Genomic DNA, 22994 nt, shown 5'->3' with positions numbered 1-22994 from the left:
TTAAATGGTGCTTAAACGAGCATACTGAGCCTACAACTGTTGTCATTGTAATCCCCCTTTTCCAAGATCACAGATCAGGAGAATCAAAGATTATGGGTCAAATTCAGCGGACAGACGGACACGAACACAATGTATTTTTATATTTATTTTAACAAATGACAACCACACTAAGCAATTTCATACCTTTATAAAAACCGTTATGAAGAAAATGTATAAAATGCTTGCATTTTAAGTGATACTGAAAGTTTATATTTTGGTCTCATCCGTTTTTCAGCATGTGCTTTATTTGTAAATAGGATTTGGTCTTTTTAATATCAGACTAAGTGCATTAAGCCTTTTCTTGAGAGGACACGAGAGGAAACCCTTTTTATAAACGTGTTGCGTTCATATTTTGGGCTCATTTGCGTATCTCCACGCAGTATGCTTTAATAAATATACAGAATTGTTTGTTTGTCACATGAAGCGTTTTTCTTGTTAAGCATTTGAATGTCCCCGTCAAGTTCTGCTAATTCACGAGCGCAGTGAGAGTCAGACTTGCAAAGGTAATGTTAATTATTAAACCAAACGAAATCAAAACGTTCAAAAACACTTAGCAATGTGATTCTTTTATTGAGTCATAAGCAGTGGGTTTAATCAGTGCAATTATGAATAGATTTGCCATCCGGCGTCTTCTTGTCATCTCCTCGACTTGGCGTTCCCTTGGTGTTTTTACACGTACAAAAGGCGAAAAAACGTTTTTCACTGTCTTGTTTTCTCTCAGAACGATGATCTGAGTTACTATCACAATTATCGATGCAGCATTAATGACATACAATGATGACATTTTTCACAATCATGACAGAAAACAAATTACTGCACTAAACTCAATAACGGAAAGTCTGCGCGATCCTGTCAAGATGGCGAATAAACAAAGAAGTTACCCAGAACTCAATGCGGCGTGACGTCAGATTCGTATTCTCTGTATCTTTGGTATATTCTGTCAACAGATGCTGTTCTTCACGAGTCTCTGCGGTCATCATTGTGCCATCAGACGCAATGAGAAGCTCATCAGAAAATGGAATAGCCTATAATGTGTAATTTGTATTTGTGTATCTTAGAGGGCCATGGTCCAATATTTTTTTTTTCTTTAATGAAAAACATGGTAAGTTTTGCTGAATCTAAGTTTAAATAAAAACTATTGGATTTGTCAATGAAACATGTCTCTTCATTAGTGATGTTGTTACATTTTATTTATTTTAATGGCCTTGAAAACAAATGCATTCAACTTTAGGAAAATGTGTTAAACTGTATTTAAATAGTAGCACAACTGTATTGTGTGAGATTTTGATCCGCTTCAAATGCTGACTATATTATACAAAGTATAAGTAATAACAAAGTGTATTGTTATTGACTGCAAAGTGTGTAATGTTTAATATTTGGAATAAGCCAAAGGTACTGAGCATACAGTATACACTATTACCTGTAAAATAATATATTCAGTGTATATTGCTTGTGTTTTCTGAAGACACTCGTAATTATTTTGTAATGTACTTAAATCACAAATAAAGTGTACCTATAACACAAAGTGTACTCATAACAGAAATAAAGTATACTTATAATACAACATATATTATAACAAAAAAATATACTTTTAACACAAAGTATAGTTATAACACAAATTAAGTACACTTTAATATCACTAATCAAGCATGTAATTAGTCCCTACACAGACATATACTTACAGTGTACTAAGTATACTTGAAGTTGTTCCAATTTAGCACACATAAGTATACTAAATATACTTAAAGTTGTATATTAATACTACTTAATTTCAACTTAAATATACTTAGTACAAAATTAGTTGTTTCAAAATAGCACACTTTAAATGAACTAATCATTAGCACACTTGAAATATACTAATAATTAGTCTTGCTGCAAGTATACTTAGTATACTTTTTTTTCACTAGGGACTACATTAAAATTGTACTTGAGTATTAAAAAAGTAAAAGTAACAGCAAGAATGAAAACTAGAGATTCTTGTTTAAGCTTTTAATCTCTAAAAACATGAAGTGAATGAACCACATACAAAGTTTTATCCTCCTTTAGAACTGTTTGTGTTTAATTGTATTTAATTATCAAACTATAAGACTACTACCTAATGCAAGTATGCAACATGCTACTCAAAGTTGCAAAACCTCGGATTTAACTGATTTTCAAAATTGTGAGTGTCAAGCCTAGCTCTTTTGGTGCTAAAAATCAATCCTGCAGTGCCTGAAACACTGGTGTCTTAAACACAGGCCAGATATCCATCCAACTCTTTGCTGGCTTCATGTGTTGTCTGTTTCAAAGAAGTGAAAAAATCTTCATCATCAGATCTGTTGGCCACGGGTGCTCTTGATTCTGTGGCTGATTTTTGACTTCCTCCATTTTCTTCCACTGACTGTTATACAGCGGGTACGGAAAGTATTCAGACCCCCTTAAATTTTTCACTCTTTGTTATATTGCAGCCATTTGCTAAAATTATTTAAGTTCATTTTTTTCCTCATTGATGTACACACAGCACCCCATATTGACAGAAAAACAGAGAATTGTTGACATTTTTGCAGATTTATTAAAAAAGAAAAACTGAAATATCACATGGTCCTAAGTATTCAGACACTTTGCTCAGTATTTAGTAGAAGCACCCTTTTGATCTAATACAGCCATGAGTCTTTTTGGGAAAGATGCAACAAGTTTTTCACACCTGGATTTGGGGATCCTCTGCCATTCCTCCTTGCAGATCCTCTCCAGTTCTGTCAGGTTGGATGGTAAACGTTGGTGGACAGGCATTTTTAGGTCTCTCCAGAGATGCTCAATTGGGTTTAAGTCAGGGCTCTGGCTGGGCCATTCAAGAACATTCACGGAGTTGTTGTGAAGCCACTCCTTCATTATTTTAGCTGTGTGCTTAGGGTCATTGTCTTGATGGAAGGGAAACCTTCGGCCCAGTCTGAGGTCCTGAGCACTCTGGAGAAGGTTTTCGTCCAGGATATCCCTGTACTTGGCCGCATTCATCTTTCCCTCGATTGCAACCAGTCGTCCTGTCCCTGCAGCTGAAAAACACCCCCACAGCATGATGCTGCCACCACCATGCTTCACTGTTGGGACTGTATTGGACAGGTGATGAGCAGTGCCTGGTTTTCTCCACACATACCGCTTAGAATTAAGGCCAAAAATTTCTATCTTGGTCTCATCAGACCAGAGAATTTTATTTCTCACCATCTTGGAGTCCTTCAGGTGTTTTTTAGCAAACTCCATGCGGGCTTTCATGTGTCTTGCACTGAGGAGAGGCTTCCGTCGGGCCACTCTGCCATAAAGCCCCGACTGGTGGAGGGCTGCAGTGATGGTTGACTTTCTACAACTTTCTCCCATCTCCCGACTGCATCTCTGGAGCTCAGCCACAGTGATCTTTGGGTTCTTCTTTACCTCTCTCACCAAGGCTCTTCTCCCCCGATAACTCAGTTTGGCCGGACAGCCAGCTCTAGGAAGGGTTCTGGTCGTCCCAAACGTCTTTCATTTAAGGATTATGGAGGCCAATGTGCTCTTAGGAACCTTAAGTGCAGCAGAAATTTTTTGTAACCTTGGCCAGATCTGTGCCATGCCACAATTCTGTCTCTGAGCTCTTCAGGCAGTTCCTTTGACCTCATGATTCTCATTTGCTCTGACATGCACTGTGAGCTGTAAGGTCTTATATAGACAGGTGTGTGGCTTTCCTAATCAAGTCCAATCAGTATAATCAAACACAGCTGGACTCAAATGAAGGTGTAGAACCATCTCAAGGATGATCAGAAGAAATAGACAGCACCTGAGTTAAATATATGAGTGTCACAGCAAAAGGTCTGAATACTTAGGACCATGTGATATTTCAGTTTTTTTTTTTAATAAATCTGCAAAAATGTCAGCAATTCTGTATTTTTCTGTCAATATGGGGTGCTGTGTGTACATTAATGAGGAAAAAAAATTAACTTAAATGATTTTAGCAAATGGCTGCAATATAACAAAGAGTGAAAAATTTAAGGGGGTCTGAATACTTTCCGTACCCATTGTAATTTCCAGGTCAACAAAGAGCTTAGAACCCAAGAGGCGACACTCTGATACTTTTTAGGCAACAGTCACTAGATGGCGCTCCGGTAGCGCGGCCACCATTATGGGGTGAAAATACTACCTGGACCATTGAATCCTTCACATCTTATGCACCCAAAATCGGTGAATTTCACTGCCAAATCAGAAGCACAGTAGAAAAGTTTTTTTAAATTAAGTCACCAGTAAATTGTATGGCTCCTACAGTAAATGTTGTATTGTCTTATATACGTTTTATTTGACCAGTTGTGGAATCCAACCATTCATCCATCTGAGGTAACGTAGTTAGCCTACTTTATTGAGCATTTCCATTTTATGAAACTTTACACATTTATTAATAGTAAATTAATAATTAATTAATTTAAGATCATCATGTTTGCAGCGAACAATATATTTCAGACCTAGTGGAGCAATAATAATAATATCTAGATCTGAACTGAAATAAGCTATATTGTACGTTTTAATGGATCACGCTACAAACATAATGATCTTATGATCTGCTGTGTCCATTATCGCATAATTCCCACTTTTGGACACTTTTGCTTCAATGGACATTAGACAACACTGCAAAATCAAGCTGTTATATTCATATATTTATTGCCCAACATTCCCAATTTTTCTGATGCATGTCATAATTTAATTTCATATATTATATATAATTCCTGAGCTATATTATATATAATTCATATCGGTATTAATTCAGTGTTTATAAGTCTAATACTAATACTAGATCTTTTAAAGAGTTTTAACCCAAACTGACTGAGAGCAAAAAGTTTTTGTGAAAAAGTTTTTTTTTTTTTCAAAGCAGCTGATATTGCCATAGAAACTAGTGGACTGCCAAGTCGCCTTCACCCCAAAATGGCGGAAATACAAGGCCGCTGCTGGCGCAGGTGTTGCAATGGAACATTCTGTTGAGTGTCGCTTCTTGTTAGTGTATATTTTTTGAGGTCAAGGTGCTGTGCATTGTGGTAATTGATGCAACATGACGTCACTTCCAAAGGACCAATGAACATGTCTGACCAATTTCATGGAATGTGAAAATGAATCTCATTGAATAAATAACCTTTAAATTAAACTGGTCATCAGCACAATTCAATTGGTTTGGTAATAGCAAAAGAAAATAGAATGAAGTGATCTCCAAAAAATAAGTACTTTTTGACTGTAAATAAAATTGTAAGGAGTAAAAAGTACTCTTTTTTCTCAAAAAATGTAATCAAGTAAAAGTAAAAGTATTGATTTTTAATTGTACTCAAGTAAAGTAAAAATCCCCAAAAATAATACTTACGTACAGTAATCAAGTAAAATTACTCAAGTACTTTACACCTCTGCTGCTATGTAGGTATTAATTTTTAAAAGTAGCTTCTTCTTCTTCTTTCCTGTTTTACGGTGGTTGGCATCCAGCTTATTGGTGCATTATCGCCCCCTTCTGCTCCGGAGTGTGGTTCACAACTCCGTAGTGACACTGCTGATGTAAGTCGCTGCTGACGTGTTATCTGGTGCGCCCGAGCTTCGTTTACAGTCTGAGGGAGACGCACGCTGTATTCAAGCTATTCTACATTGTTTGTATTTTGGTATTGCTATATTTTTTAAAATGGTGCGTAAGTGTGCATGTCGTGGATGTCCTAATCGTCAAAAACAACCACGGCGACGTAAAAGTGCATTACCAACGCCGACAGATGAAAGGATTCAATGGAATCAATTCAATGGAAAGGATTCCGAAAGAGAATATAATGCTGAATAAAGTCGTAGTTTTTGTTATTTTTGGACCAAAATGTATTTTCGATGCTTCAAAAAATTCTATCTAACCCACTGATGTCACATGGACTACTTTGATGATGTTTTTATTACCTTTCTGGACGTGGACGGTATACCGTACATACATCTTCAATGGAGGGACAGAAAGCTCTCGGACTAAATCTAAAATATCTGAGTCTAAAATATCTAAAATGTCTTACGGGTTTGGAACGACATGAGGGTGAGTCATTAATGACATAATTTTCATTTTTGGGTGAACTAACTCTTTAAGTCAGTGGCATGCATAGACCTCCGCGAGGGCAAGGGCGCAACTGCAACTGACTTGGAGTCTCTAATGAGACATCTCTCAAAAACTATGTATACACACACACACACACACACACACACACACACACACACAAAGACACTATATATGGTCATCGTTCTTTATACACACATGCACACACATACACATGTTTGTTTTTTTTTAATTGTGGGGACATTCCAGGCGTAATGAAAAGCACTAAAAACATGCATCATGGACGGATGACAGGCAACACTTCATACATGCACTCAGAATTTGTCTAAGAGTCACGCTACTTGCATAACCTGAAATGAGCTATATTTTCCCCATAATCATGTGTAACTTGCTCAAGAGACTACAGTAATAAAGAGTTATGATTTGTTCAGATTACACTTTCCTAGGTATTACAATGAATGAGGCTTTCAAGCTTCAGCAGAAAAAATGAAAAATCACCCTAAAAGTATCATAAAAGTCCTTATGACTTGTTTCATATCTTCTAAAATGGACCAAAATGCCAGTAAGTTGAACCCAAGAACCGAATAAGGCCAATTCGTGAACAAATCACTAGCTTGTGAAGCAGATCAACCTATAAATTGAAAAGATTTGACTCAAAAGAACAATTAATTTGCGAATCCCAAGTTGACAACTTCCCTAATGAATGGAATGCATTTGAACAATCGGTGCACTACGTCAATTTGTCAAAAGTACACATTTTTTAACCTTACTCTTAAATAATACCTGCTTTTGGCTACAACTGTGCAACTAAGTGCCTACTTCGTGAGTCTTGCACTAAATAGCATCTCTTACAAAAATAAGTATACTTCAAGTTCATGTTAAGTATACCAAAGTAAAGTTCAAGAATATATTTTTTAAATATACTAATATCAATGTATTAGTAGTATACTTGTAATTGTACTATTTCAATATACTTGGGACTAAATTGGCACACTTTTAAGTATATAAAAGTATACTTTAAGTGTAACAGTAGTAAACTTTGAGTACACAACTAGTTTACAACTACATTTTTCATTTGTTCTGCAACTACAAGTGAACATACAGGTATACTGATAGTTTACAAGTTAATACTTGTAGCACATTTATACTTTCTGAAAGTATACTTTGAAGTATACTCAGTAAACTACTAGTTTAATAGTTGTATACATGCAAGTTTTCGTTAAGTTAATTTAACATCGTACTTATAGTTTACTATTTATATATTATTTTTGCACTTTACGTATACTGCTATGTTGGTATTAATTTTTAAAAGTAGCTTCTTCTTCTTCTTTCCTGTTTTACGGTGGTTGGCATCCAGCTTACTGGTGCATTATCGCCCCCTTCTGCTCCGGAGTGTGGTTCACGACTCCGTAGTGACACTGCCGATGTAAGTCGCTGCTGACGTGTTATCTGGTGCGCCCGAGCTTCGTTTACAGTCTGAGGGAGACGCACGCTGTATTCAAACTATTCTACATTGTTCGTATTTTGGTATTGCTATATTTTTTAAAATGGTGCATAAGTGTGCATGTGGCGGATGTCCTAATCGCCAAAAACAACAACGGTGACGTAAAAGTGCATTACCAACGCCGACAGATGAAAGGATTCAATGGAATCAATTCAATGGAATCAATTCAATGGAAAGGATTCCGGAAGAGAATATAATGCAGAATAAAGTCGTAGTTTTTGTTATTTTTGGACCAAAATGTATTTTCGATGCTTCAAAAAATTCTAACTAACCCACTGATGTCACATGGACTACTTTGATGATGTTTTTATTACCTTTCTGGACATGGACGGTATACCGTACATACATCTTCAATGGAGGGACAGAAAGCTCTCGGACTAAATCTAAAATATCTGAGTCTAAAACGTCTAAAATGTCTTACGGGTTTGGAACGACATGAGGGTGAGTCATTAATGACATAATTTTCATTTTTGAGTGAACTAACCCTTTAAGTCAGTGGCGTGCATAGACCTCCGCGAGGGCAAGGGCGCAACTGCAGCTGACTTGGTGTCTGTAATGAGACATCTCTCAAAAACTATATATACACACACACACACACACACAAAGACACTATATATGGTCATCGTTCTTTATACACACATGCACACACATACACACATTTGTTTTTTTTAATTGTGGGGACATTCCATAGGCGTAATGAAAAGCACTAAAAACATGCATCATGGACGGATGCCAGGCAACACTTCATACATGCACTCAGAATTTGTCTAAGAGTCACGCTACTTGCATAACCTGAAATGAGCTATATTTTCCCCATAATCATGTGTAACTTGCTCAAGAGACTACAGTAATAAAGAGTTATGATTTGTTCAGATTACACTTTCCTAGCTATTACAATGAATGAGACTTTCAAGCTTCAGCAGAAAAAATGAAAAATCACCCTAAAAGTATCATAAAAGTCCTGACTTGTTTTACATCTTCTGAAATGGACCAAAATGCCAGTAAGTTGAACCCGAGAACCGAATAAGGCCAATTCATGAACAAATCACTAGCTTGTGAAGCGGATCAACCTATAAATTGAAAAGATTTGACTCAAAAGAACAATTAATTTGTGAATCCCAAGTTGACAATTTCCCTAATGAATGGAATGCATTTGAACAATCGGTGCACTACGTTAATTTGTCAAAAGTACACATTTTTTAACCTTACTCTTAAATAATACCTGCTTTTGGCTACAACTGTGCAACTAAGTGCCTACTTCGTGAGTCTTGCACTAAATAGCATCTCTTACAAAAATAAGTATACTTCAAGTTCATGTTAAGTATACCAAAGTAAAGTTCAAGTATATATTTTTTAAATATACTAATATCAATGTATTAGTAGTATACTTGTAATTGTACTATTTCAATATACTTGGGACTAAATTGGCATACTTTTAAGTATATAAAAGTATACTTTAAGTGTAACAGTAGTAAACTTTGAGTACACAACTAGTTTACAACTACAGTTTTCATTTGTTCTGCAACTACAAGTGAACATACAGGTATACTGATAGTTTACAAGTTAATACTTGTAGCACATTTATACTTTCTGAAAGTATACTTTGAAGTATACTCAGTAAACTACTAGTTTAATAGTTGTATACATGCAAGTTTTCGTTAAGTTAATTTAACATCGTACTTATAGTTTACTATTTATATATTATTTTTGCACTTTACGTATACTGCTATGTAGGTATTAATTTTTAAAAGTAGCTACTTCTTCTTCTTTCCTGTTTTACAGTGGTTGGCATCCAGCTTACTGGTGCATTATCGCCCCCTTCTGCTCCGGAGTGTGGTTCACGACTCCGTAGTGACACTGCCGATGTCCTAATCGTCAAAAACAACCACGGCGACGTAAAAGTGCATTACCAACGCCGACAGATGAAAGGATTCAATGGAATCAATTCAATGGAATCAATTCAATGGAAAGGATTCCGGAAGAGAATATAATGCTGAATAAAGTCGTAGTTTTTGTTATTTTTGGACCAAAATGTATTTTCGATGCTTCAACAAATTCTAACTGACCCACTGATGTCACATGGACTACTTTGATGATGTTTCTATTACCTTTATGGACATGGACAGTATACCGTACATACATTTTCAATGGAGGGACAGAAAGCTCTCGGACTAAATCTAAAATATCTTAAACTGTGTTCCGAAGATGAACGGAGATCTTACGGGTTTGGAACGACATGAGAGTGAGTCATTAATGACATAATTTTCATTTTTGGGTGAACTAACCCTTTAACACCGTGTGATAAAAAAAAAAAAAAAAAAAAAACCATGCTGCTTGTTTTAGGGAACTGCCTAACCACAGTGGAAAGTAACAAGACTTGAAAAGATACTGCTTTATACATTCACTCCAGAAACATATGATATTCATTTGATATATGACATGTCATTTCACTTTTGATTAGTTTAAAATATACAGGAACAATCGGCTTGCTTTTTTACTGCTCTTGATTGGATACCATCACTGCACACAATGGCAAAATAAAATCACAACAACAAAAAAGTGATGCCTATGACTATATCTTTGTGATGACAGAGGAAATCCAAAGTATTTTATGAAGGAATATCATTAAAGTGGTAGTGCTAGCTCTATAAATGTACTTTAAAAAAACTTAACTGCTAATATACAAGCAGCAGCTGATCTACTGTATCTCTGAAGTTCAACATTTAAAATGTAACTTAACAGTAAAAGGCTAAAAGAATATGTCCTAAAATTACTCAATTATATTTTAAATATACATATTGAAAATAAAGTGATCTGTTTAGGGTAACTCTGACTTTACCCCTTACATCCCTCTCTCTCATCTAACAGGCTATTCTCAATCAGGTCCTGTAGAGAGGAGAAGCTTGGTCTGTCCTCGCTGTTGAACTCCCAACACTGAATCATAATATTGTGCACCTGAAAAAAAGAAAGAAAGAAAAAAAAAAAATCGGTACCACTTTACAACAAGGTTTCATTTGTTAGCATTAACTACATTAGTGTCAGGGTCAGGTGTTTTCATTCATGTGCTTATGTTTCCTGTGTTTCCTTTCAGTTTAGTTCCTGTCTTCTTTGTTACAGATTCCTCCCTGGTTAGTTGCTTTGGTTACTGATTAGTCCCACCTGTGTCTTGTTATGTTCACCGTTTGTGTGTGTGTGTGTGTGTGTGTGTGTGTGTGTGTGTGTGTGTGTGTGTGTGTGTATAAAAGAAAACAGGCTCCTTCTGATTCTGATATATACATACACACACACAAACACAAAAAAAACAATGGAACAAAAATTTGATTGGTTACCGTGACCCATACAAATGTTAATTTTTACCTTTGGTGGACACTGAGGTGGTGCCGGTAACCTCCAGTTATCCTTGAGAAGATTAAGAAGATGGATGGCCATGGATGGACTCTGGACATAAGTTCCAATCTTCTGGATACACAACTGCATGAAATGATTTACAATAAAGCAGGTTTATGAAGTGAAAACATTAAAAGATTTGGAACAACATCCAGTGAGTCGATGATGACAGAATTTTGATTTGAGTTTTTGTGAGCGTTTGAAAGCAAACATCAAAAGGGCCATTGAAGCTCACGGTGACATTCATTCATCCAATACCTCACTTGTGACCGTACTAATACTGTAGTGGCACTGTTATATGGAGTTTCATTCACTCACCCTTTTGGGGTTTCGACTGATGTCACAGTAAGAGAAGAGCTCATGTAGAACAATGCCGAAACTCCATACGTCTGACTTGTGGGAGAATTTCAGTTCTGAAATGGATTCAGGTGCATACCTGAACAGGACAGAAATGTATATATATATTAAAAAAAAGTATAACAAGTAAAAACAACAATGACATGACAAAAACAGAAGAGCAATTAATCTGTCAACACTGAAGAAAAAAAAAAGTGTCATTTTATTCCATCTGTTACCACAAGGTGTTTTTTTTTTTAAGTCTTGAGGCCAATTTACACTGAACTGACAGACACACTTCTAATTCCAGGACAGCATCTTCAATAGACTCTTTTCACATTTCCAGGTTACTCAGAAGCTGACGTATTTATCGCAATGGTTAACATAAGTAAGTAGCCTTTAGCATCGCATATGACTGTGGAAACGTTTGTTTGAGATCTGCGGCTGCCAAATACCTCACCTTGAATTTACATGAAATTGGGCGACTACAGTCATCCTTTAACCACATTTGTGGCATATGTACAAATATTGAGTGCACTTCATTCGAGTCGCGCTAGTATTCCACTATGCTGACGGAAGTGAGGATACACTGCTTCGAGTCCTAACGGAAGCTGTGTGACGTCATGTGAAAAGGGTCTATTAAGGGCACAAAAACTGTTTATTGCATTGTGGTATTGTTAACTAATAAATGTACTAAACTGAGATGTTGTCCCTGAGCGCCATAACGACATCTCTCATAAAGATTTGTAACTTTACAAAGTAAACAATGATCCAAAAAACACTTAGCCTCTTTGCTAATTAGCACACAAAATACCATTGGTATGCTACTTCCGCCACCTCACCGGAAGTTGTACCCACGTTCTCTTTTACAGTAGCGCCCCGCGGAAACAGGGCTGCGTTCCAGTTCGGTTTTTAAATGCCTTCCCTCGCTAACTTCCCTCGGTCTCGTTGACTCGGATGTACGTCATTGCTTACGTTGCACGAGTGCCCACTTCTGGCGGAACCTTTGCAATGGGCTGAACTGGAACGTCCTAAGCCCTTGATCACTTGGAATCCGCAATGGAGCTGATTTATTATTTATTTTTTCCTCTTACAAATTTGTTTAATACAGCATTCTATATGTATATATGTGTGTTTTAAATGTTTAAAAAGTAATTAATATATCATAGAGTTGTTTGTGGTGGGGTAAATTAAATGCGATATGCGGTGACGTCACAATCGTGTTGCATTGTGGGTTATGGAGCTGCCTGAAGTGTACATATGAAGTAGACTCGCTCCCTCGGTCAGAATCGAGGGAGCGAGGGTCTGTCCATATAAACTTCCCTCGTCCACTTCACGAAGTGGAACGCACTTCAAAATGGCGGCAGGGATTCCCCCGAGGGGAAGTGTTTAGGGAAGTTCGCGAGTGCGTGTCTTAAACCGAACTGGAACGCAGCCCAGGTATAGAGGGTATGCACGTGACGTCACCGTCGACCGTTAGGACTGCGGTTACGCACGCTGAGTAGCAAAAGACTGAGCAGCAGCATTGGTTTTCAGCGTGAATGTCGCGAAAAACACACAAAACACATTCAAAACGGGAAAGAGCTTTGTGATTGACTGTACAAATAGATTTGACACAAACCCTGAGGTATATATTTAAAAACTAGAGAAAGCAGCAGAAAAAAAGCAAATGTATCACTGCAAGTCACAGAAACAGCTGGACTCCAGGCAAAGAAACATGGATTTGCAGTTATCATTTTGTGTCGAATTGTTGGATTTTGAGGTAAAATCATACCTTATATATTGTATTGTTATATATTATGTTGACGACTCATCAATTAAATATTTTCCATCTTATATTCTGCATAATTGGGTGTTTTTAAGTAAACAACACTGTCAAAAACTATACTATAAAACTATATATATATGTTTTAGGGCTGGACAATATGACGATATAACGATATAAGATTTAAACCTACCGATACTGTAGTTATAAAATATTCACAGCCAGATTTGCTTTATGTATTTCCCCGGCGTCAAATCAGGCATATATAAATGTCAGGAAACACGACTCCTGGCTGCATGTCAATATCCATGGATTAGGTTTATTTGACAAGTTGTAAGAAACACTTTCGAGTCCAACCTTTAGGGTAATTCGTTAGTTTTACTCGCGTTTTCGCCGTTTCTCCTATTAATCCAGTTACGCAGCAGGTTCTTTTGCCACTCAGTCCAGCTGAGGGAGCGCGTTTTCGGCGGGAAAGTGACGTCGATGCATACCCTCTATACAACAGACCCGGAAGAGAAGACAATGCTGAATAAAGTCGTAGTTTTTGTTATTTTTGGACCAAAATGTATTTTAGATACTTCAAAAAATTCTAACTAACCCACTGATGTCACATGGACTACTTTGCTGACAGATATGGAGGTATCGTGTTTATATCGTTTTTCTTTTTTTATTCAAAATATTCACAAACTTATTAATTATATCATGAATTATATGATACATTCTAAAACATGTGGAAGTGAATGTGTTTTGTCACACGGTGAGTTTGCACCACAATTCAGAGCTGTCAGATTTACGAAATGTTCCCCAAAATACGTAAAAGTAAGTGGCCAGTAAACTAGGAGAAGAATATTATTGTTTCATTCATAATGTGTAGGCCTAGCTGATATGAACAGAACACTTTCTCAAATTAAATGAAAGGATTATTATTGCAGCTTCCATAGACATCAGCGTATGGAATTTGAAATTATAAGTCTTTTTTATGCAGCCTAGTAGGCTACTTCATTCAAATGTGTATTTAAATGTCTGAAACCTAAAATAAACCTGACGTGGCTGAAAACACTTAATAGTTGTGATATATGACAAGTGCTGAGTGTGTCTGTCTCTTGCTCAGCGCCAAAGCACATTTGAATTTAGCAGTGAATCTTTGCATTTTAACACTAGGGCCCAGTTTCAGCAAGCAAGGATTAGGCCTTAGTTCAATTAAGATATTTAAGTATCTTTTATAAACGTACACTTGAAAAAAACATTACAGGTGTGCATCCTGAGACAAAACAATGGCACTGACATATTTTAAGATATGTCAGTACAAGTTGCTTTCAGTTAAAACAGCTCAAACATGCTTTTTAGTCTAGGACTAGCTTAAGCCTTGTCTGTGAAACCGGGGGTAGGTGTATTAGCTACAACTTCAGAATTATATTCGTTTAGACTGTCAACAGTGGTATAACTAGACCAACCTTACGAAAGTATGACTTATAGAAGGTATTTTTAACTAAGAGCGTTTCAGGAAACACGTATTAACCCTAAGGTACAGCTTAAGGTATAATTTAAGAATGACGTAGAGTTAAGAAGTATTCGGGAAATCCAGCCCTGATCAGACAAAACCCAACAAATTGTCTGTTGCCGTGTGAACTGGCCTTGTGGTTTGTAAAAAAAAAACCCAAAAAATACTGTATTTGTGCAATTAAAACATTAACATTCAGTGCTATGTTCACTGCTCAGTTAAATGCACACTAATCAGGGTAACACTTTACAATACGGGTGCACTAATATGCATGAATTCATGCTTAACTAATGCCCAGATAATGAGTTAATGTGCAGTAGCCTATAACTCATGAAGAACTAAGACATCCATTAATTTTTGCCATATTAGCAATGATAAAAGAGTCTATCCGATTAATAGATTAAGTCATATATGAATTGCTATTAATTAAATGTTTAATCATGGATTAATGCCGTTAAAACATCTAGTATGAACTAAATTACTGTGTTAATTACCACAATGGGTCAACGCCGTGCATTTCAACTTCCAGACATCTGTTTTAATGAATCATTAGCCGATGATTTGCAAAGACATTATTATGTTTTGTTGAGACACTGTCACGTTTTGAGTTTGTTTTTTGAACTCCATCCTATTCATGTCTGAGTTTCTTTGTTAATCTTCTAGTTTGTTCAGTCACCCTCTGTCCCCTGCGTGTTTGTCACCATGGTTTCTGATTGATTTGAGTATTTAGTTCAGGTGTTTCTTGTTAATTTGTCTTGTTTAGCTCCTCTGTTAGTTTCGGTCTGTTCCTTGTCTTGCGTTGATGTTATGTTTATGGTGTTTTGGTTGTGTTATTCTCCAAGTTATTCTCCTGTTTGTGTTGATTAATATATTAAATATCTCTTTGAAGAATTCCAACGTCATGCGCTTCATTCCCTGCCTATCAAATGTTACAGACACATGACTATGAACTCATAAAGTAACGTGTCGTTATGGTTATTGGTTTGACATCCCCACCCATGTTTGAGGTCTGTGAGACATGTGGCATGGAATGGGTAATTTGAGCTGCACGTAAATATCAGCATACCAGAGTCACACCATGCACACCATGAGTCATACATTAGCTCAAGGTTATGGGTGAAATAGTCTAATATGAATAAGAATTAATGATAACACTTTAAAGGCTTTATGTGTAATGCATTATAAAGTAATTAATAAATGTACATTATATTCACATCATAAGTAATTATAACCAAAGTTAAAATGCATTATAATATTTGCAGATTCCTTGTTAAATCTGAAATTGGTTGTTTGTCATGTTTTTAATGCATTATTATTATAATTATTTAATGCATTTAATAATGTATTATAACTGTGGTTACAATTATTCATGATACCATACAATGCATTATAAGGTGCATTGCAAGGCATAATTAAAGCATTAAAAATACTTTTATAATGCATTATAAATAATGGCTTTAAGTGAAGTGTTACCGAATGAATGCCTATTAGTGCACTCGTATTGTAAAGGTTTACCCTAATCAGTTATTGTGTTGTCTGCCTGAATTCCCAAGAGCTTAATGAAATTGTCACCAGAAAATAGGGCTTTCTCCTGGCTGCGTGACACGGTAGTATTCTTTATCCACAGGGATGATCTTCGTAAGCCCAAAGTCAGCGATTTTCACCAGAGTGTCACTGGCGACTAGGACATTGCGAGCAGCTAGGTCACGGTGAACGTAACGCATACTTTGCAAGTACTCCATTCCCTACAAAAGAATGTTACATTGCTGGTTAGATGTGTAAAGTTCCACAGAGAAATTCAAACGAGCTAATATGACCAGTTATACAATTAAAAAAAAAAACGTTTGTTTGAACCCACTGAACCCAACGTTTGTTCTGGTGTTTGTTAGTCTGAATGTACCTTACAGATTTGCGAGGCAAAGAGCAACAGTTTGCGGGTGCACACATTCTGTCGGTGTTTCTCCATATATCCGATTAGACTGCCATACGGAAGGTATTCCATCACCAGTTTTGTGCTGAGTCGACCTGTGAGGAGTTCAAAAATAAGGTACGTTGGAATGGGCAGGCTGGACAGATTGGAAATTGATTGGTAATTATCAAAGGTAATCTGACCTGCACTGTAGCAGATGCCCTTGTATTTGACAATATAGTCACAGTGCAGGGAGCTGATGGTCTGGATCTCTCTCTGGAAATCTGCCATGGTGGCTTGTTTGTTGGACTGAAGTTCTTTGACAGCAACCAGATCTCCAGTGTTATCACCCCATGGATCATAACGACAAAGATCGACACTGCCAAAGTTACCCTAACACGCACACAGAAACAGTTAAAACACATCAATCTTCATTTATGCTTTAAAGTTCTGATTGAAAATTGATATTGAAGTATATCAGCTGCATAAACATTGCCAGTATTAGCCACTATGTTAAGACTGTGTCTTAAGAGCTAGTCTAACTAAGGGGTAATCAGTCTTACTTTTTGGATTCACATTAGACCAATCTATATAATGTTGACTTTAAAAGTAATGAGCAGTCTTAACTAAATGACTTAAAACTAAAGTGGAAAAACTCCTTTTAGTAGGCCTAACTTAGTCTAATCAGTCAAGTATCTACTGAAAGTACCCATCTACAACAGTCCATTACATACATTAAAAACACATACCACTGGTTTCACAGACAAGGCTAAACATGCACTAAAATGCATGTTTGAGCTGTTTTAACTGAAAGCAACGTGCAATGACATATCTTAAATCATGTCAGTGCCATTGTTTTGTCTCAAGATGCACACCAATAATGTTTTTTTTCTAAGTTTATAAAAGCTACTTAAATATCCTAATTGAGCTAAGGTCTAATCCTGGCTTAGGCTAAGCCCCGTCTGTGAAATCAGGCCTTATTATCACGTAGGGCAAGTTGTTCAAAAGTAATCTGATAGGATTTCGGCTATCGGATTGGATCAAATCTGGAAAATGGGTTGTTCAAAAGGAAAAAGGATTCTGAATTCAGATTAGATCACAAAATCCAACCTTGGGTTTATCTGGATAAAATCATCAGTTTGTGTTGTTCAATTCTTTTTAGTAAGATTGGGATACCTTTGATCCAAAAAAATCTGGATTATACTGATTCCGTCAGAAGGGTTGTTCAAGAACAAAAATGTAATAACTTTAAAACTGGTCAAAAATACATTTTTATCATGTAATATACATACACACACATTTTTTTTTTATTTTGCTCTTGATTAGTTTAACTGTTAAAGTAATAAATTAGAAGTAGACATTAGGCTACATTTTTAGCCTTTCAGTAACCTACTGTAAAGTAAAAAAGAGATTTTGGTGCAATAAAATAATCCCCAAACAGAGCACTAGTAATCCAGATTTGGTCATCTGAGAAAGTGTGTATTTGTATTTTGCTTTGAAAAACCAGCACAAAAGTAAAATGGATTACCTGATCCTGTATAGCAAAACATGGGATTTCACAATTCCAGATATTTTTGATCTAGATTCTGGCCCTAAGGGTTGTCTTAACTGTTAGGCTTTGCTCCAACAGGCTGCAGGCTAGAGCTGTTATGAAATGTACAACAGCGCCCTCTATCGGTGGAATGTTTCTGTATGCTTTTTACATTGTACCTTCCCCAGAACAGAGATGAATCGCAGGTATCTCTCCTCAAAAACATCCTGTTGTTGCTTTTTGAACATGTTCGGTCTTCTCCAGAAGCCATCGCTCTTGGGGAGAGTGCCGGTCGCATGAAGGATCTCGTAATCTACAGACAGATGATTAGAACTGTCATGATGGCTGATCATAATGTTCCCATATTTTTAGGACAAATCTATCCCAGATGTAGGAGTATTTTTTTATAAACAGGATGATATGTAATTCAGCCACTTGGCCCTCAATATAAAGCTAAATTTCAAAGTAACAATCACCTTTTTAATTAAAATGATTGGAAATAAATATTATTAAATAAATATCAATATTACCTAATAATAATAATGCATATATTTGGTTAAGTAAATTAATGACATATTTAATATTTTAATGTATCCCTTAAAGGGATAGTTTAAGATATTTAAGATATTTTAAGGAATGTGGATAATTAAACAGTTGACGGTAACCACAGCTGTTGTTTGTTTACCCACCCAACTGTTTGTTTACCCACATCCTTCAAAATATCTTTTCTTGTTCAACAGAAGAAAGAAATTCATACAGGTTTGGAACATGAGGGTGAGAAAACGATGACAAAATTTTAATTTTTGGATCTATCACTTTAAATATCAAACAGCAATAAATAACACTTACTAATAAAATCATTATTAAATAATATATTATATATTTACATTTTATTAAATGCTTTAATTACTTTTGTAGAGGGTTAGGGTTAAATAATAGTGTAAAATAATTGTCTAATAAAGATTAAATAACATTATCACTTTGTATATATATATATGAATGAAAAATAAGCTATAAAATTATATATTAAATCATAAATTGAAACACAAATAAGGCTATAGTGGCATTCATTATAAAGCAGAAATTTAATGTGACATTTTAATTGTGTCGTTTAATGGTTAATGAACGGTTAGTGAGTGATTGTCGGTCAATTTTCCACCAGATTCAGTATGCTGCACGCAAGTTCCCGCTGACTCAAAAACGTGCGTACACGAACTGAGACCTGACGTGAGATTTTATCATAGTCACCGCTCACGTTCCATATTGATAAATGCCAAATTCTGCGTGGAAACGACCGTACACTCAATTTTCTTTAGTACGTTTGTTTCATAAATGAGGGCCATTGTGAGCAGAGAGCTGGTGTTCATCTGTGTGTTACCTGAAGTGATGAGGCTGTTAAGTTGTCGGATGATGCTCCGGCAGGACGGTCTGAGCTCAGGCTGGTACTGCATACACTGAGTGATCAGGTCGGCCAGCTCGGTCCACTCCAGCGCAGGCAGGTTTGAGAAGTGCTCATAAAACTGCTCCTTCTGGATACAAAGAAGGACAGCAGCTGTTCGGCCACAGTATAATGGTGGAGTCACACTGCCTGAGTATATGTGTAACTCTCAAATTTTTAAATGTTGTGGTGATCTTTATCTAGAATGTGTAACATCATATAGAAAATCTGTATTTAATTTATGATGGTGTATTGTATATTCATGTGAGGTGTTTGTACTTGTATGAGGTCCAGGCCCTGCAATGGAGCTTCTCCACCGTTGAAAATCTCCCACATCGTTGTTCCAAAACTCCACTTGTCACACTCCACTTCAATCTCAAGTGTATCCAGAACCTCCGGGGCCACCCATGGGATTCTGTCCAACACCACTGGATTCACAGTAATATGCATGTTATTCTTTTATACACAGTCATGTTATGGTGTAATACCTTCATTGAGTTTTTTGCCCTCTGGAACAGTTGTGCTGGTATTCAGCAAGAATTAGACAAATGCACGCATCCAGAGGGCAAAAAACTCAATGAAGGTATTCAACCAGCCTTTATGTATAATGCATTATAAAGGTATTCATAATGTATGTTATAATGCATTATATCTTTTCATAAATAATTGTAAACACAGTTATAATACATTATAATACACATCTATTCATTGCTGCACCTTTAGATAAAATAATGCATTAAAACACATGACAAACAACCGTTTTCAGATGTAACAGGGAATCTGCATGCGTTTATACTATGCTTACAATTATTTATGAAAAGATATAATGCATTATAACATACATTATGAATGTTATTTATTGCATGTTCTCACCAAAAGGGAATTTTCAATTAATTCCTAATGAGAGCTAAATAAAGAATCTATTATTCTCTCTAGAAGAGTAAAATTGATCTTCATTGTTTTGATATTCATCTAGGTGTTTAGTATAATTACCCTCTTTGCCCAGCATTGCCATGCTGATGCCAGGGTCACTCAGTTTAATGAAGGGCAAGTTATCAGAGGAAGGGTCACCCTGTCTGGCCAACAGCAGATTCTTTGCGCAAATATTCCCATGTGCAATATTCTTCTCCTCCTGTATATGACAGACAAAAGAAAAATGATTTTTAACTACTGCCGAAATCAGTGATGGGATGCATCCCCTCAAATATTGAGTACACACTGTAAAAAAGAACTGTTGGTTTAACTTTAAAAAAAAAAAAAGTAAGTTACCAGGGCTGGATTTCCCAATAACGTTGTCTCTTAGCTCGCTATTAAGACTCTAAAGGTATACCTTAACTGAAGATATACATCTTCTAGGCATGAAGGCTACCTTAGAATCAAACTTTCTTAAAGGAACACTCCACTTTTTTTTGAAAAAAAAACTCCCCTAGAGTTAAACAGTTGAGTTTTACCGTTTTCGAATCCATTCAGCCGATCTCCAGGTCTGGCGGTACCACTTTTAGCATAGCTTAGCATAGTTCATTGAATCTGATTAGACCGTTAGCATCCTGCTCAAAAATGACCAAAGAGTTTCGATATTTTTCCTATTTAAAACTTGACTCTTCTGTAGTTACATCGTGTACTAAGACCGACGGAAAATGAAAAGTTACGATTTTCTATGGCTAGGAACTATACTCTCATTTCGGCGTAATAATCAAGGAACTTTGCTGCCATACCATGGGTGCAGCAGGTGCAATGATATTACGCAGCGGCTGTGACCCCCTGCTTGCAACCATGGAGACATTTGTGATAGGCGCTGTGTAATATCATTGCGCCTGCTGCACCCAACTCTAAATACACCTTTCTATACTACCATTCAAAAGCTTGGGGTCAATAAGATCAGGAAGATTTGACTTTTCAACATTTTTCTTGATCACCAAATCAGCATATCAGAATGATTTCTGAAGGATCATGTGACACTGAAGACAGGAGTAATGATGCTGAAAATTCACCTTTTTAAATCACAGGAATAAATGACTTTTTACAGTATATTAAAATAGAAAACAATTATTTTTAATTGTAATAATATTTCACAATATATATGTTTTACTGTATTTTTGATTAAATATATGCAGCTTTGTTGAGCATAAGAGCCTTCTTTCAAAAACATTAAAATTAATCTAAATAAATTAAAATAAATCTTAGCCTACTGCCCCTGAATTTTTGAATGGTAGTGTATATTGTATCTTACATTATAGGGGCATGTTCCCATATGCACCAGAATTAAATGTCTAGCTGAATATTTATTTTCATGTTACGTCTGATAACCGGTAAATAGCCAATATTCAAAACCTACTAACATCTAAATTTATTTTTATTTTTTTTTTTTTTCTGGTCAATTTTAAATCAAAAGTTGCTGTTTCTTCAAATTAGCCCTAGATGATTGCAAAATTAATCTAAAAATCAATATACAGGTGGAAACAAGTATATCAAAAATGTAGTATTCAGTACTGACTGGTAAATATCAACCAAAACCAAAAAATTAAAACTGATAACTGTTATAGTCCCAATATACTGTAGCTCTGTATTTTGTCATTAGTAGCCAATTTATCATGCATGGATGGATATTTCTCACCAGAAAGTTGAGAGCACAGGCCAGTTGTTTGGCCACGTCTAGTTTCCAGCTGACAGAGACAGACGTACTCCTCTTCAGGTACAGGTCCAGTGCGCCGTACTTCACAAACTCCTGCACCATGATGTCTGCGGGGGACGGGGAGGACACACTTTAGTGCATTCACAGGTACTTTGACAGGCAACCAGCATCACCAACAACACTCCAAACCCATTTAGAGTTTAAGAAGATTCAAAGAGCTGAGGTCATTACACAGACTTTTAATTGCTTTTTTAGGGTTTGTCCTCTTGTGTTTAGACTTTGATAAAAGAGTGTCTCCTGAGAGTGCTTTTACGTGACTTTTAAAGAAGCACACTTACTTTTGGATTTGTGCACGCTGATGCCATATACCAGGAGAATGTGCTTGTGGGAAATTTGACTCATCAAACTGGCCGCCTCAAAAAAAGACTTGAAAACAGCAGGAAGATTAAAGGCAGAATTAAATGGCTGAAAATACAAAATTGTTGTAATCAAGGTTCCTACACATTTTCCATTTCAAAATTCCATACTTTTCCAAACTCAAATTTCCAAACTCCAAACAACTTTGTAGATTTTTCAGACCATATTTAACATAAATGGTTCTTACAGCATTATTTTTAGCATTATATTTGGTATATAGTAGTCATCTGTAATAAATATGATTATTTTCTCAGTTTTTTTCATTGGTTTTCTCAAAGTGACAACATGCCTTTCTCATAGATGATAAGAAGAAACCTAAAACATATATTAACCTCTGATACGAGTTTGATACTGTAAATGTGGTTTGATTTTGCACAATCACCAAGTGAAGTTCAAAAGAGACTTGCTTATGGTAAAGACAAAAAGTTTCACGTAATGAAAATGTGCTCCTTGAATTCATTCAGTCGTGTTTGACAATCACTTTTG

The 22994-nt window shown here is 36.1% G+C and overlaps 1 protein-coding gene across 4 annotated transcripts in view; it reads right to left on the bottom strand.

Annotated features, from left to right (window-relative positions):
- Positions 1-9969: 9969 nt before the first annotated feature.
- Positions 9970-22994, bottom strand: part of LOC125280636 (tyrosine-protein kinase JAK2-like) — a 41548-nt gene continuing 28523 nt past the window's right edge. For 3 of the 4 annotated variants that reach the window (XM_048211323.1, XM_048211325.1, XM_048211324.1), the window contains 12 exons: positions 22430-22517; positions 22074-22198; positions 20453-20591; positions 19739-19887; positions 19400-19550; positions 18201-18334; positions 16694-16883; positions 16482-16606; positions 16154-16326; positions 11298-11415; positions 10950-11063; positions 9970-10547 (listed from right to left, as the gene is read on the bottom strand). In XM_048211323.1, coding sequence (XP_048067280.1) covers positions 10428-10547; positions 10950-11063; positions 11298-11415; positions 16154-16326; positions 16482-16606; positions 16694-16883; positions 18201-18334; positions 19400-19550; positions 19739-19887; positions 20453-20591; positions 22074-22198; positions 22430-22517 — 1626 coding nt within the window. In that variant the 3' untranslated portion in view covers positions 9970-10427. Of the gene's footprint in view, positions 10548-10949; positions 11064-11297; positions 11416-16096; positions 16327-16481; positions 16607-16693; positions 16884-18200; positions 18335-19399; positions 19551-19738; positions 19888-20452; positions 20592-22073; positions 22199-22429; positions 22518-22994 lie in introns of those variants that run through there. The other variant, XR_007187671.1, reaches the window with a different exon arrangement.

The sequence above is a fragment of the Megalobrama amblycephala genome, linkage group LG12 (assembly GCF_018812025.1).
Source record: "Megalobrama amblycephala isolate DHTTF-2021 linkage group LG12, ASM1881202v1, whole genome shotgun sequence".
Classification (NCBI taxonomy): domain Eukaryota; kingdom Metazoa; phylum Chordata; class Actinopteri; order Cypriniformes; family Xenocyprididae; genus Megalobrama; species Megalobrama amblycephala.
The sequence above is the reverse complement of the archived record's forward strand: the minus strand, read 5'-3'. Positions and strand labels throughout refer to the sequence as shown.